This window comes from Eremothecium sinecaudum, chromosome V (genome assembly GCF_001548555.1).
Source record: "Eremothecium sinecaudum strain ATCC 58844 chromosome V, complete sequence".
In the NCBI taxonomy this organism is placed as follows: domain Eukaryota; kingdom Fungi; phylum Ascomycota; class Saccharomycetes; order Saccharomycetales; family Saccharomycetaceae; genus Eremothecium; species Eremothecium sinecaudum.
The window spans coordinates 668,933-683,374 of record NC_030896.1 but is presented as its reverse complement, the minus strand read 5'-3'; the positions used below and the strand labels follow the sequence as shown (position 1 = coordinate 683,374).

The following is a 14,442-nucleotide window of genomic DNA, read 5'->3' as shown; positions in this document are numbered from 1 at the left end:
TCCAGTCGTAATATGCATTTGACTTGCAATTAATTGGAAGCTACGATTAATACTGTAGCATTAAAATTCACGTGATGTTTATTTCTTTTTTTCGTGCGCTTAAAATTTTTGTCTGAGAGGGCTTTACGCTATATGACAATGGTAGGTCAATACAGTGTAAGCTAGTTGATAACCCAAGGCAAGTAATAGTATACTAATACCATGGCTAAGAGAAAGTTATCATCAGACCAACTTCCGGATCCTGTGAAGACTTCAATACCAGAACATGTTGCCGAAATAGCTGAGGCTATCAACACATCGCATGAAGATCCTACTAGCGAACGCATTATCCATCATGATGCTGGGGAGTTTGCATCTTTAGTGCGTCACGCAACCACAGCTGCTCAAGCTGAAGAATTGGAAAGCGGCAAGGTTAATCCTTTTACCGGAAATGACTTTTCAGAGAACTACTATAAGATTTTAAAAGTTAGAAGAGAGTTACCTGTTCATGCACAGCGAGCTGAATTCCTGAAGCTTTACCAGGAGAATCAAATTCTAGTATTTGTTGGTGAAACAGGTTCTGGTAAGACTACTCAAATTCCGCAGTTTGTTCTGTTTGATGAACTACCTCACTTAAGAGACTCACAAGTTGCATGTACGCAGCCTCGTAGAGTTGCAGCTATGTCGGTTGCACAGAGAGTTGCAGAGGAGATGGATGTAAAACTAGGTGAAGAGGTTGGTTACTCCATCAGATTTGAAAATAAGACATCAAACAAGACTATTTTGAAGTATATGACTGATGGTATGCTTTTGAGAGAAGCCATGGAAGATCACAATTTAACGCGCTATTCCTGTATAATATTAGATGAAGCCCATGAGCGTACTTTAGCCACAGATATTTTAATGGGTCTTTTGAAAGAGGTCATTAAGCGTCGTCCTGATCTCAAGGTTATTATCATGTCTGCAACTTTGGACGCTGAGAAATTCCAACGTTATTTCAATAACTCTCCACTATTGGCTGTACCCGGTAGAACCCATCCAGTTGAGATTTATTACACTCCAGAGTTCCAAAGGGATTATCTAGATTCTGCTATCAGAACAGTTTTACAAATCCATGCTACTGAGGGACAAGGTGATGTTTTATTATTCCTAACAGGTGAAGAAGAAATTGAAGATGCTGTAAGAAAGATTTCCTTAGAGGGTGATCAACTAATTAGAGAGCAAGGATGTGGTCCTTTAAAAGTCTATCCATTATATGGTTCTTTACCACCACACCAACAGCAACGTATTTTTGAACCGGCTCCTGAATCACATAACGGCAGACCAGGTAGAAAAGTTATCATCTCAACTAATATTGCAGAAACTTCATTGACAATTGATGGTATTGTATATGTTGTTGACCCCGGTTTTTCTAAGCAAAAGGTCTACAACCCTCGCATCAGGGTTGAGTCGTTACTTGTATCACCAATTTCCAAAGCTTCTGCGCAGCAGAGAGCTGGTCGTGCTGGTCGTACCAGACCTGGTAAGTGCTTTAGGCTATATACAGAGGAAGCCTTCAAAAAGGAATTAATTGAACAATCCTATCCGGAAATTTTACGTTCAAATTTATCGTCTACGGTCTTGGAATTAAAAAAGCTGGGAATTGATGATTTAGTTCACTTTGACTTTATGGATCCTCCGGCACCTGAAACCATGATGAGAGCATTGGAAGAGCTAAACTATTTGGCGTGTTTGGACGATGAGGGAGAGTTGACCTCATTAGGGAGATTGGCATCGCAATTCCCATTGGATCCAATGTTAGCGGTAATGTTAATTGGTTCTAGTGAATTCAACTGTTCAGAGCAGATTCTAACGATAGTAGCCATGCTTTCTGTACCAAGTGTTTTTGTTCGTCCATCTAAGGACAAGAAACGTGCAGATGATGCCAAAAGTGTATTTGCCCATCCAGACGGTGACCATATTACTTTGTTGAACGTTTACGAAGGGTTCAAGTCTGATGAGGCATATGAATATGGCATCCACCAGTGGTGCCGTGATCATTACTTAAGCTACAGATCGCTGTCTTCTGCTGACAATATTCGTTCACAATTAGAAAGACTAATGGTGCGTTATAATTTAGAATTGAATAGTACAGATTATGAAAATCCAAACTACTTTGATAATATAAGGAAGGCATTGGCAGCAGGATTTTTCATGCAAGTTGCAAAGAAGCGGTCTGGTGGGAAAGGATATATTACAGTTAAAGACAACCAAGATGTCTTGCTTCATCCAAGCACAGTAATTGGTCATGATGCTGAGTGGGTGATTTACAATGAATTTGTTTTGACTTCCAAGAACTACATCAGGACCGTGGTTTCCGTTAGACCCGAGTGGTTATTAGAACTGGCACCTGCTTATTACGATTTGAGCAACTTTCAGAAAGGTGACGTTAAACTAAGTCTGGAAAGAATCAAGCAAAAGGTTGATCGAATCAAGGACCTAAATAGAACAAAAAAGTCTAAAAAGAGCAAGGAATAGCTGATGAGCTTAACATCATGCTCAGTTATTAAATCTGTATACTAGATTTGTCTAGCACTACTATATAGGATAGAGTATTTTCTAATAAGTTTTTACTACTCGACGTCGATGGGCTTACATTTTTTATATCTTAATATTGGATCTTGTATTTATTACAAATACCTAGATTAAGGTACCGACTCCAGTTAATGAAAGGAGTGATTGGTTAATATGATATCAAACATTTTTGAGTTATCGAAAATAATTGGTTCCATTATAATCATCGATTATGCCAATTTCTGCTAGAACATTACTAATATGTATTCTCACTTTTATTAGTTTCTATCTTCAATATTGCTATAGGAAGGACTGTTAACTCAAAACCTGTTGACCAAAACTACCTGATATAAGTATCAAGCAGTAAAGATATTATTCAGGATTAAGTGAAATGGTTGTTCTACAAGAAACGGAAGTGGGTATTTAAAGGTCGCGTTATTGTGCATGATACGCACCTTCCATCAAACGATGAGATGGAAACACTGACCAAGAAGTAAAATAGGTAGTAACGTTACATTTTAAGGCGGATCTTATGTACGCTCTGCATGATCTAATAGTACCAATGAGTATTTTTATTTGGAGATGACACCTATACATGATTTTGACGAGGAACAGTTGTCTGAGGCAAATTATGCGATGGTTCGTTATTATTAATGGGCCCCGCCGTTTGATTATAATAAGTAGTATTTACAGTAGCAACCGGTTCTGGTTTGGGTACTGATCCCTCTGCAGGGTGGAATTTACCTGTATTGTCATAAAAGCCCATATCAACGTTGGAATTTGGCTGCGCAGTATATTCTGGTACAGGGATTGCTGTCGGATCATCTGCCGGTCTATTGTATTGTCTTTGGGACTGTCCATAGCTCGGAGGTGCTAACCATGCTGTCCCTATAATTGGCAGCTGCCCACGTCTTCGTCTCCTTAAATTAATCAGGAAAATACAGAAAAGGATAACTAGTATCCATATAACAAATATGGCCCACCGGGCTCTATACAGGCCTTCATCTCTAGTAGCCAAATCTTTAAATATCAGTTAGTAAAAGCATTTAAATGTATTGGTATTCATTACACTTCAGGTTCCTTTGTTTTCAAGCAAGCAATTTTATCGACGTTTAAAAGACGAAATCACCCATTACATATAAGCCACCCCCCGTATTCGAACATGTCCATGAAAAACATCCGGCTTATATATAATGCAGATAGATTCACATCACCATTAGTGTAACCTCGTACCAATAATTCTATAATCGTGCATACCCATATTGGAATCCGTACTCTATTGAATGTTGTTGGTTGCTTTACAAGCCCGTTAAAGTAAGAATTAAATTTATAGAAATTATTTCATGCGCGATGAGAGATACCCTTAAAATTTGTAAACGAAACTATACAGCTATACATAGATGAAGAAAGCGCATTGCTCATAGTCATTATGGCAGTGAGTGATAGATAGGAATACCCTTACGAATCCCTTGTTGCCCATTGTTTTTATTCTTAAAAGGCTACGTCAGATCAGTCACGGCATTACCTATTTTAATATTCTGACACCCAAATTTAGCCATGCTTTCTCGGACATACATATTTATATATAGCCATAGATAGTAGGCTCTCCTAATTTAACCTATATGCGGTATAAATTTTGTAGTCATATAATGAGCGTTCCTTGGTAATAATGTAGGTAAAAAAGAAAGATGTTCCTTGTTTAAAAGATATAACTCAAGCTCTTACATTCTGTCACATTTATCTACTGTTAATGTTAGCTATTATTACGATTGCTTAAAAAAAAGGCTCCAAAAACTAGGTATTTGTTTCCGCAATCACAACCAAAGCGTTAAATATACTAATGTATAGTATTAGTTACATACCGTATACTTTTGCTATGCCTGAGATTGTTATGAAACGCAGCATTAAAAAGATAACGGTTACTTTTTTGATTGTGAAGTGCATACAATATATTTTAGTATATTTAACGCCGACCCAATTTGACACATCAACGCGCCTATTCTTAGCAAAATACCAATCCTCGTATAATCTTAAGTGGTATCATAAGTTACTCTCGTGGGACTCCGTTTATTTCATCAAGATTGCAATACATGCCATAGAGAATGAAAACTTTGATACTCGTTTAGTTAACCCTGAGTTCGAACATGAATGGGTTTTTTCACCATTTGCTTGGGCTGCAGCATTGAGATACATGAAAGCTCCCGGACTGAAACAATTAGATGCCTTGATTGACAGCCTATTGTGGAGGGGATGTATTTTAAATTTGGTTTTACATTACGTATCTGTTTGGATCCTATACGCGCTAACGTTACAAACGTTTCCAAAAAATCATGACTTAGCGCTTAAAACAGCTTTGCTTTTCATCATTAGCAGTGCAGCGGGCTTTCTGATTGCACCCTATTCCGAACCTACTTCATTTACGCTTTCTTTTACTGGGATGCTTCTACGGGAGTACGCTTTGGACTACAACGTATATGGATTGATTGCACTAAAAAAAAATCGATGGGTACCATATTTGCTTTCTTCTTTAATGTTCTCCCTTGCGACTGTTAATAGGTCTAATTGTATTATACTCGGGATATACTACTTGTGTGATCTCTTTAAGCTACTCAGACAACGCAATTACCTCGTTGCATTCTGGTTTCCGATTATGGCCGGTTTGCTAATGTTGACTACTTTCTTTTATAATCACTATCTTCTTCCTTATAAGGCTTTCTGCTCCCAAGATAGTCAGTGGTGCTCTGAGAATAGATTCGGAATACCGTTTCCTACTAACCTTTTTTATTCATACCTTCAAGCTAAATACTGGAATGTTGGGTTTCTAAACTATTGGTCGGTAAACAATATCCCTAACTTTATCATAGCCCTTCCGAACATTGTTTTAATATGGTACTCCACAATATATTTTTCATACCAATATCCCTTAGAAAGTTTGAGGCCTCTAGTATATATTACTAGAGTGTTTTTGTTAATTCTGGTAGTATTTGTTCATGTTCAAATAGTTAACAGGGTTTTCTCATTTATTCCATTACACCTCTGGTACTTATCTGATAGACTAATAAAAACAAAGGGGGATGCCAAAGGCGACGATAAACTGGTCTACTATTATGTTCATTGGCTCATTTTCTGGGTTCCTTTACAAACAGTTTTATTTGCTGCATTCTTACCCCCGGCATAGAATATTTCGTATGGAGGTGCTCACCTAATTTAACATATGGGTCTAAAATGAAAGCAAGACAGTCTTCGTTGGAGGATAATTAATGATCTAGAATTACATAAATATTCAATGCTTCTAATTGTCTTACTTTGAAAGCTCTATATTCCACATCTAAATATAATGATTATCACGTAAATAATTGTTAAATGTTTCCAATGAAATCGGTTATTTTGATCTCGTTAGTATACTATTTGTTAAAAACTCCAATGCTGCACGAGAATCACTTTCTGGCAATACTTCACGCAAATTCATTAAAGCCTTATCCCGATATTCACGTGCCAATTCACGCGTTTTATTTACACCATTGTACTTTATAACAGCTTCTATCATTCTCTGTGGGTCGCCTGGTTGGGAAAAATTCCTTTGAATCAGTAAACCTAAAGATGGCTCTTCCTTCCATGCATATAAAGCAGGTGCTGTGGCAAGACCTAGAGACAAGTCTGCTCCAGCAGGCTTACCCAAATGTTCTTCAGAGGCTGTATAATCCAACATGTCATCGACAAGTTGAAAACAAATACCCAAGTTTTTACCAAATTCATAACTTTGTTCAATAACATCTTCATGAGCACCGGACAAAATTGCAGCTGCCCTACATGAAGTGGAAATTAATGCCGCAGTCTTTAGGTAAGTTTTGTTTAAATAGTATTCGAATGCAGTTTCAACCATAGTTTTATGCGAAACATTCTCTCCATCTGGATTGGAAAACATATGTTCATCAGATTTTGACTGGCTATTTAATCCATCTGCAAGACTTTTGGTATTCCCTTCTTTATTGGACCCATCAGCTTGACTGAAGACTGTGTTTTTCATCTGCATGAACTCACCCTCGACTAGATTTCCAATAGCATTTGCAAGAATTTCAGTAATTTCAGAATTATTCAACCTCGAAACAGAAATCATTGCTCTTGCTAATATGAAATCACCAGCTAAGACTGCCATTTTATTTGAAAAGGCAACATCAACAGATGGTTTACCTCTTCTCATAGGAGATTGATCAATAACATCATCATGGAGTAGTGAAGCTGTGTGAATCATTTCAATAATCTCCGCTAACTTCCTTTGTTTTGGTAGAATACCCCTTTGTAAATCAGATTCAACATTGTTTGACTCAGTTCCTTTTGTCAAAGGTGAAAGAGGATTAATGCCGCTCAAAAGATGCAACGGAGTGAAACTATTAGATGTTTTGATGGTAGGGTTCGGTAACTTATAGGCAGACAAGTATTCAATGTCTTTATAATCAATTTTTATCCTTGTTCTCTTTTCGACAGGTATCTCAGAGATAGCTCTTGATAACAGAAGCACAAGCATTGGTCTTATCCTTTTTCCGTCGCTTTCGAAATAGTAGTTTGCCGCTCTGTTTAAAATTGGATGACCAGACCCTAATACTTTTATAATATCTTTTGATATTGTTTTCATCTCATTGGAAACAAGTAGCAAGGGGTCTTTCAGCCATGATTGGGGTTTAACCAGTTGGCTAGCGGTTTCTAAAGCCGTTAGAAAAGTTGACTTAAATCGACGGGAATTCATAAGTCTTTTATTCAACTTTGCAGCTGAAATTAGTAGTTTAGGTTGCTGCATCTAGATAATTGCTACGGCTAGTTCTCCAAATCAAGCACCTTCTGCTAGATTTTTAATTCCAAAACATGTAGCGTTGAGATAAAATTTTTTCTATTCTATAGCCTCCATTGAAATTATATTATTACCTTTTGCTACAACTTCTTAAATTTTAAGTGTAACTTTCCATCAAGAGGCCAGACCGTGAACATAAGAAGAGTTTATTTTAGTTTTGTTATTTACAAATAGTTGTGCTATTAATATATGACTAGTACTAATAGCACTGGGCAGCCGTTTTACATAAACTGGCTAAAGAATACCTTTTCCCGTGTTATCAGTTCATCGGGTAAAGTACCTAAGCATGTCGCATTTATTATGGATGGTAATCGAAGGTTCGCAAAGAGGAACAACATGGAGGTAAGGGAAGGCCATATGGCCGGATTTTTAAGTATGAATAAGGTGTTGGAGTTATGCTATGAATGTGGTGTGACGACTGCGACTGTTTTCGCCTTCTCAGTGGAAAACTTCAAAAGAAGTGCATTCGAAGTCAATTCCTTAATGGAGCTGGCTAAGGATAGAATTAAGCAGATTACAAATCATAGTGACTTAGCGGAGAAGTTTGGTATTCGAGTTGTGATCGTCGGAGACAAATCATTATTGCCTGACGACGTACTTCAGGAGGTGAAAAGGGCCGAAGATGCCACTAGAAATAATAACAAAGCATTGCTAAATATATGCATTCCATACAGTGGGAGAGGAGAAATTCTCGATGCTATGAAAGGCGCTATATCAGAAATTGAGGATGGCTCTTTAGAAACCCCAACTGAGATCGACGAAGATATACTTAACCAGCATATGTGTAGCACCGGTAGTCAGTCGGTAGATTTGCTGATTAGGACTAGTAAGGTCAGCAGGTTAAGTGATTTCTTGATTTGGCAAGTTTCGAAAAAAGGCGTAGTAATAGAATTTCTAGAATGTTTATGGCCAGAGTTTGGTCCAGTTACAATGGCATGGATATTAATAAAGTTTGCGTTCAGAAAGACTTACGAAAATCTTGCGGATGGGGACTATGAAGCAACAGACGAGGACAGAAAGATGAAATAAACCATTAGAGGACTATACTTTTGACTTTAACATGAATTCTCAAAACAATTCCCGTAAAATGAATCTAGCATTCTGTATATACCTCATAGAATAGTGATGGTCAATTACGACACCCCGCATCGAGGTGTAATAACATTTACTAATTTACATGTAATTTTTATTATAATCTATTTCACTACATAGAAGCAAGAATAGTCTAGGTTCTAAACGGGCATTAGTTTTTCTTATTGATTTCCTGTGCCTTTTCAAACTCTTCTTTGAACTTCTCTGCATTCTCCTTGTTACCAAATCTGATAGCAAAAGTAAAAGCTTCAGCCTGACCTTCAGCAATATCAGCGGTACATGAATATACCCAAGATCTGTCGGAGCCAACATTTGGCTTCAACACATACTCTGGTGATATGTAGTGATTGGCACAAACCTTTAGTGTTTTGTCTCTTCTCATCAATAATCTAACCTTCTTAGTGTCCTTGTTCTGCAAGAACTTGACGTCACCAGTACCTCTTTCTTTCCACTCCTTAGCTTCACCATCAAATCTGAACAATTTAGCTCTCACCTTAAATAATGTTTCCTCGTTTTCTTCCATTGTCTTAACCTCTACTTTCTCCAAGGTGACAACAGGTTCAAAGTGAACATCTGGAGATTCTGGAGCATCTTCTTCAGCACCTTCCTTCTTGGGTTCAACACTATCCTTGCCGGAGTCCTTTTCTTCTTCCTTCTTAGCAGTTTCTGGCTTCTTGCCACCAAACATAGAAAACACAGAAGCAGTTGGAGGTTTAACAGTAGAGTCTTCTACTTTGTTAGCAGCTGATTTGGTTTCTTCAGACATTCTATTAAATCGAGCAGCTATGTTAATATCTCACTTGATTAAATGCACAATTGCAACACCTGTTCCTAATAACAGTGTGAAAAACGGGCAACAAGGTGGTCGGAGAGATCACATCGTGAGCTTTGCAGTGGCAAAAAACAACAAGATAAATTCGAGGTCTTTAGAATCACGCCTTACGATACCTTTCAAAAAGAAAATTATCATGTAAACGAAGAAAGCGGAATTTTCTTTTTTCTAAAAAAGGAATCAGAGGAAGTAAAGTTTGAAAGTGCTCCCTCCCCTAATGTTCGAAAGGGAACTTTACTAGTACAAATATCTGCATAGATCTGTCCTTCTGAAAAGTCTCACATTTTCCCTGAAGTCATAACTAAGTATCCTGAAATACTATGTTACAAAGTTTGCAAGGAGGCGCCTCAAGTAGAAGGCTTTCTATAAGCGAGATGAATGATCCTTATTCTACTCCTGACATCTACTATGGCCCGTCTACTGACCCTAGGAAGCAAAAAACACCGAATAAGTTCACTAGAACACGTACTATGAGCATTATCGATAATGTTTCTAACTTTAAGTTGGGTCACAATAAACACGGCATCAGAAGGAGAGGTTCCGAGGATGACTCCATGATGTCAAGTTCAGGGCATAGGAAGTTCTTCATTAAGGATGTGGATAGGACTTTGGAGAACTTGCTAGAGACCGAGGACACTGATCGTAACTATCAAATCACGATAGAGGATACTGGTCCGAAGATGATTAGTGTTGGTACGGCAAATTCTAATGGTTATAGGCATGTTCAGATTCGTGGTACATACATGCTATCTAACCTTTTGCAGGAGTTAACTATAGCTAAGAACTTTGGTCGTAAGCAAGTTATATTGGATGAGGCTCGGTTGAACGAGGATCCCGTTAACAGGTTGACTAGACTTATCAACACTATGTTTTGGGATTCTTTGACGCGGCGTATTGACTACAATAGTATCGCTATTATAGCTGCAGATACTAAGGTTGATACACCAGGTGCTAAAGTACCACGTGTATATGTTCCCCATGGCTGTGAGGAACAGTACGAATTTTATATTGAATGTTCTCAGTTGCATCCAAGCTTGAACTTGGAGGTGAAATATTTGCCTAAGGAAATCACGGCAGAGCATGTGAAGTCCTTAAATGAAAACCCTGGTTTGCTTGCCTTAGCTATGGAACGCCATATTGATCCTCTGACTGGCGAAAGTAGCCTTGTTGGATATCCATATGCTGTTCCAGGGGGTAGGTTTAACGAGTTGTATGGTTGGGACTCTTATTTGATGGCGTTGGGTTTACTTGAATGTAATAAAACTGATGTTGCTCGTGGTATGGTTGAGCACTTCATTTTTGAAATTGATAACTACGGAAAGATTTTGAACGCCAACCGTAGTTACTATTTATGTAGGTCACAACCGCCATTTTTGACGGATATGGCCTTAAAAGTGTTTGATAAAATAGGTGGAGACCAAAATCCAGCCGCTATTGATTTCTTGAAGCGGGCTTTACTTGCTGCTGTCAAAGAGTATAAAACGGTATGGATGGCTGAGCCAAGATACGATAAAGAATCTGGATTGTCATGTTATCGTCCTGACGGTATTGGTTTTCCACCGGAGACTGAAGCTGATCATTTTGATGCAATTTGTAGGAAATTTGCAAAGAAGTACAACACCATAATTCCAGAATTTCGCAAAATGTATGACTCAGGACAGGTTAGTGAACCAGAATTGGATGAGTTTTTTTTACATGATCGTGCTGTCAGGGAAAGTGGACATGACACCACTTATAGATTTGAAGGTGTCTGTGCATATTTGGGCACCATTGATTTGAATTCTTTACTATACAAATATGAAAAGGATATTGCAATGATTGTTGCCAATTACTTTGATGATCAAGTTGTGGATTTCTCAGGTGAGAAAACAGACTCTTCTTATTGGGAAAATCTTGCGGAATTACGGAAAGAACGGATAACTAAATACATGTGGGATGATGAAACTGGATTCTTCTACGACTACAACGTTGTCACAAAAAAAAGGACAGACTACGAGTCTGCGACAACATTTTGGGCAATGTGGGCAGGTCTTGCTACACAAGAGCAGGCTAACAGTATGGTTTTGAAAGCATTGCCTAGGTTGGAGATGTTAGGGGGGTTAGTAGCCTGTACAGAAGAATCTAGAGGTGAAATTACAATTGATAGGCCAACTAGACAATGGGATTATCCTTATGGATGGGCCCCACATCAAATAATGGCATGGGCTGGCTTAGATAATTATGGTTTTACAGGTGCTTCTAGGAGGTTGGCCTACAGATGGTTATATTTAATGACAAAAGCATTTGTGGATTATAATGGTATCGTAGTTGAGAAATATGACGTTACCAGAGGAACAGATCCCCACCGGGTGGATGCAGAGTATGGAAACCAAGGAGCTGATTTTAAGGGTGTTGCTACAGAAGGCTTTGGCTGGGTTAATTCAAGTTACATATTGGGATTGAAGTACATGAATGCGTATGCCAAGCGCGCTTTAGCTACATGTACGGTACCTGATGTGTTCTTCAAAAGTATAAGAGCGGATGAAAAAGCAAGATACGGTCTCTGTTAAGAGAATCAATTATTGAAGAACCTAGTCATATTATATGCTAACTTGCATATCAATTGAGCCTGCTATTATCCTAATTTTGTCCGTGATTATTTTCCTTACTCTGAGCTGCGCTCTGTACAATAACAATGTTTCTATAAAAAAAAATTCTTATCATAGATCGTAAATAATGCAAACGATATAGAAGTGCTGAAGCTCAGTTCTCTTCTAATAGTTTGTGTGGCATTATATATACCATATTTCTGTACTAGAACATGATAGTTCTATTTTATAGCTAAAAAAGTATTATTTAAACGATTGTTTTGATAATTTCAGTATTTAACATTAAAAATGAAAATTAATTTCTTAAAATTATTTTTTCGGTATAAGTATGTAGTGGAAATCAAAATATTCTTCAATAATTTATTCGCAATAAATTGTTAAATTATAATACGCTCACAATATAATTACAGACAGTAAAATATATAACAAAAGAAAACGACTAATAAGTGCAAATATTGCGGAGCCTTAATTGTAACATTGGGGAGTCAATGTTAATTCGAATATGTAAGCTAGGTAAAAATACAAAAACCCTAACCTACATAATAAGCACGTGACTAACAATAATTATTTTAAAGTAATAATGTTTATTTATAATAATACCTTGAAATTATATTATCTTTCAGTACAATGTAGTTATTTAAATTTAATATCTTAGATTTAATGATATCTATTTATTATAAATAATATTGATATATTTGTTAATAAATATTATATATTATGTGTAATGATTCCGAAAACTAAAAAAATGTTTAAAAATAATTTAATACTTTCATTTTTCATGCGAATATATTTAGATATAATTAATCTTACAATGCAATAAGTTGATATTACCGATATATAATCGATTGTTTCCTTGAGTTTGATAAACTAATCCTTTCACTTAGATTTTCATGAATACAGTACGACATGCTATTTAAAGTCATCGTTTATATAGTTTATGTAATATACATTAAATTGGTGTTCATACTCCTTGGTTAATTTATTTAACCTTTATTTAACCTTTAAACCTTTAAAGAAAAATAGTAATACAAATAAAAAAGTCGCTTGATAAAGGATAATGCAACCCTACTTATACCGACAGCTTCCAACTGGTATGTTGTTAATCAAACCTAAGCCTGTGTTGAGGAAGAATATTTAGTCACAGCTCTAGTACCTTCAGACACTGCGTGCTTCGCTAATTCACCTGGCAAGATCAATCTAACAGCAGTTTGAATTTCTCTCGCAGAAATAGTAGATTTCTTATTATAAGATGCTAATTTTGAAGCCTCTGAAGCGATTCTCTCAAAAATGTCATTAACAAAAGAATTTAAGATAGACATAGACTTTTGAGAAATACCAGTATCTGGATGTGTTTGCTTCAAAACCTTGTAGATGTAAGAAGAGTAAGTCTCCTTTCTGGCTTTAGACCTTTTCTTAGCGCCATCCGTAGAAGCAGTGGTTTTTTTAGCAGCAGTGGTTTTCGATGCAGGTTTCTTTTCAGCTTTTGGTGCCATTTTAATTCAATTTGAAGTGTCCTTGTGTTAGATTTATACCAGAAATTAAAAGAAGATAAGTTAACTACAAAATTGGAAAACTAGCACGTAATTTATAGAGCAGAAGTTCATTTAAATAATTTCGAATACTTTTCTAACTGCAGCTAGCTGTTTGTTATCGTGTTCACGTTAAAATGAACACTGACGCGTATGTCCTTCTAATCTTACTACACATTGATAAATGCGCGAAAAAATCAGAATGTTAGCAAGACCTATAATTTCCCAATTATTTTACTATAGTAGGCGAAAAAACTGGAACGGAATACACACCAACGAGGTTTTTTTAGTCGGTTTAATTCAGTAAATGCGAAAATTAGGAGAGATGAATACGCGAAATCAGAAGCACGCGATAGCCTTTTTAATGCTTAACTTTACCGCTTACAATTGGAGTTCACATAAAAACCTGTGTAAATTTACATCAATTCTCCCTGGGCATTGATCACTTGGGTATAACTTGTGGATTCTTTATTTATCTGGCACACTGTAATTATTATTAAGAGGTATAAAATATGTCAGGAAAAGGTGGTAAAGCTGCTTCTGTTGCTAAAGCGTCTCAGTCAAGATCTACCAAAGCTGGTTTAACTTTTCCAGTAGGAAGAGTCCATAGATTGCTAAGAAAAGGTAATTACGCACAAAGAATTGGTTCAGGTGCACCAGTTTATCTAACTGCCGTTTTAGAATATTTGGCAGCTGAAATCTTGGAATTAGCAGGAAATGCAGCTAGAGATAATAAGAAGACCAGAATCATCCCTAGACATCTGCAACTAGCTATCAGGAATGATGATGAGCTGAACAAGTTACTAGGAAATGTCACTATTGCACAAGGTGGTGTGTTGCCTAATATTCATGCCAACTTATTGCCAAAGAAGTCTGCTAAGGCTACTAAATCTTCCCAGGAATTGTAATTATCAACGTAAAATATCCATGCTACTTCATAGCATGGGGCAACCGAATACACTCGTAAAGGTTCGAGCAGCATGCACTTTTGGTTATTGTATCATATTATAATGTTTTTATCAT

The 14,442-nt window shown here is 36.9% G+C and overlaps 9 protein-coding genes across 9 annotated transcripts, besides 4 other annotated features; 5 read left to right on the top strand and 4 right to left on the bottom strand.

Moving 5' to 3' along the window:
• Window positions 1-201: 201 nt before the first annotated feature.
• On the top strand, window positions 202-2,496 carry PRP43 (DEAH-box ATP-dependent RNA helicase PRP43; the record flags this gene model as incomplete). The annotated part of the gene is made up of 1 exon (XM_018132793.1): window positions 202-2,496. The coding sequence occupies one exon, from the start codon at window positions 202-204 to the stop codon at window positions 2,494-2,496; it is 2,295 nt and encodes a 764-aa protein (XP_017988282.1).
• A 625-nt stretch (window positions 2,497-3,121) lies between these two features.
• Window positions 3,122-3,793, bottom strand: RCR1 (Rcr1p; the record flags this gene model as incomplete). The annotated part of the gene is made up of 2 exons (XM_018132792.1): window positions 3,122-3,552; window positions 3,790-3,793. 2 exons carry the CDS (start codon window positions 3,791-3,793, stop codon window positions 3,122-3,124), a joined length of 435 nt encoding a protein of 144 aa, XP_017988281.1.
• A 579-nt stretch (window positions 3,794-4,372) lies between these two features.
• GPI18 (GPI-anchor transamidase GPI18) lies at window positions 4,373-5,710 on the top strand (the record flags this gene model as incomplete). The annotated part of the gene is made up of 1 exon (XM_018132791.1): window positions 4,373-5,710. The coding sequence occupies one exon, from the start codon at window positions 4,373-4,375 to the stop codon at window positions 5,708-5,710; it is 1,338 nt and encodes a 445-aa protein (XP_017988280.1).
• A 204-nt stretch (window positions 5,711-5,914) lies between these two features.
• Window positions 5,915-7,327, bottom strand: COQ1 (trans-hexaprenyltranstransferase; the record flags this gene model as incomplete). Its single annotated transcript, XM_018132790.1, has 1 exon — window positions 5,915-7,327. One exon carries the CDS (start codon window positions 7,325-7,327, stop codon window positions 5,915-5,917), a length of 1,413 nt encoding a protein of 470 aa, XP_017988279.1.
• Window positions 7,328-7,567: 240 nt separating this feature from the next.
• Window positions 7,568-8,407, top strand: RER2 (ditrans,polycis-polyprenyl diphosphate synthase; the record flags this gene model as incomplete). The annotated part of the gene is made up of 1 exon (XM_018132789.1): window positions 7,568-8,407. The coding sequence occupies one exon, from the start codon at window positions 7,568-7,570 to the stop codon at window positions 8,405-8,407; it is 840 nt and encodes a 279-aa protein (XP_017988278.1).
• A 214-nt stretch (window positions 8,408-8,621) lies between these two features.
• Window positions 8,622-9,236, bottom strand: YRB1 (Ran GTPase-binding protein YRB1; the record flags this gene model as incomplete). Its single annotated transcript, XM_018132788.1, has 1 exon — window positions 8,622-9,236. One exon carries the CDS (start codon window positions 9,234-9,236, stop codon window positions 8,622-8,624), a length of 615 nt encoding a protein of 204 aa, XP_017988277.1.
• A 386-nt stretch (window positions 9,237-9,622) lies between these two features.
• On the top strand, window positions 9,623-11,851 carry NTH1 (alpha,alpha-trehalase NTH1; the record flags this gene model as incomplete). The annotated part of the gene is made up of 1 exon (XM_018132787.1): window positions 9,623-11,851. The coding sequence occupies one exon, from the start codon at window positions 9,623-9,625 to the stop codon at window positions 11,849-11,851; it is 2,229 nt and encodes a 742-aa protein (XP_017988276.1).
• Window positions 11,852-12,253: 402 nt separating this feature from the next.
• Window positions 12,254-12,273: a centromere (Chromosome V centromere CDE III element; Syntenic to Ashbya gossypii and Eremothecium cymbalariae Chromosome V centromere CDE III element).
• Window positions 12,254-12,445: a centromere (Chromosome V centromere; Syntenic to Ashbya gossypii and Eremothecium cymbalariae Chromosome V centromere).
• Window positions 12,274-12,436: a centromere (Chromosome V centromere CDE II element; Syntenic to Ashbya gossypii and Eremothecium cymbalariae Chromosome V centromere CDE II element).
• Window positions 12,437-12,445: a centromere (Chromosome V centromere CDE I element; Syntenic to Ashbya gossypii and Eremothecium cymbalariae Chromosome V centromere CDE I element).
• A 554-nt stretch (window positions 12,446-12,999) lies between these two features.
• On the bottom strand, window positions 13,000-13,383 carry HTB2 (histone H2B; the record flags this gene model as incomplete). The annotated part of the gene is made up of 1 exon (XM_018132444.1): window positions 13,000-13,383. The coding sequence occupies one exon, from the start codon at window positions 13,381-13,383 to the stop codon at window positions 13,000-13,002; it is 384 nt and encodes a 127-aa protein (XP_017988275.1).
• A 548-nt stretch (window positions 13,384-13,931) lies between these two features.
• On the top strand, window positions 13,932-14,327 carry HTA2 (histone H2A; the record flags this gene model as incomplete). Its single annotated transcript, XM_018132445.1, has 1 exon — window positions 13,932-14,327. One exon carries the CDS (start codon window positions 13,932-13,934, stop codon window positions 14,325-14,327), a length of 396 nt encoding a protein of 131 aa, XP_017988274.1.
• Window positions 14,328-14,442: the final 115 nt, after the last annotated feature.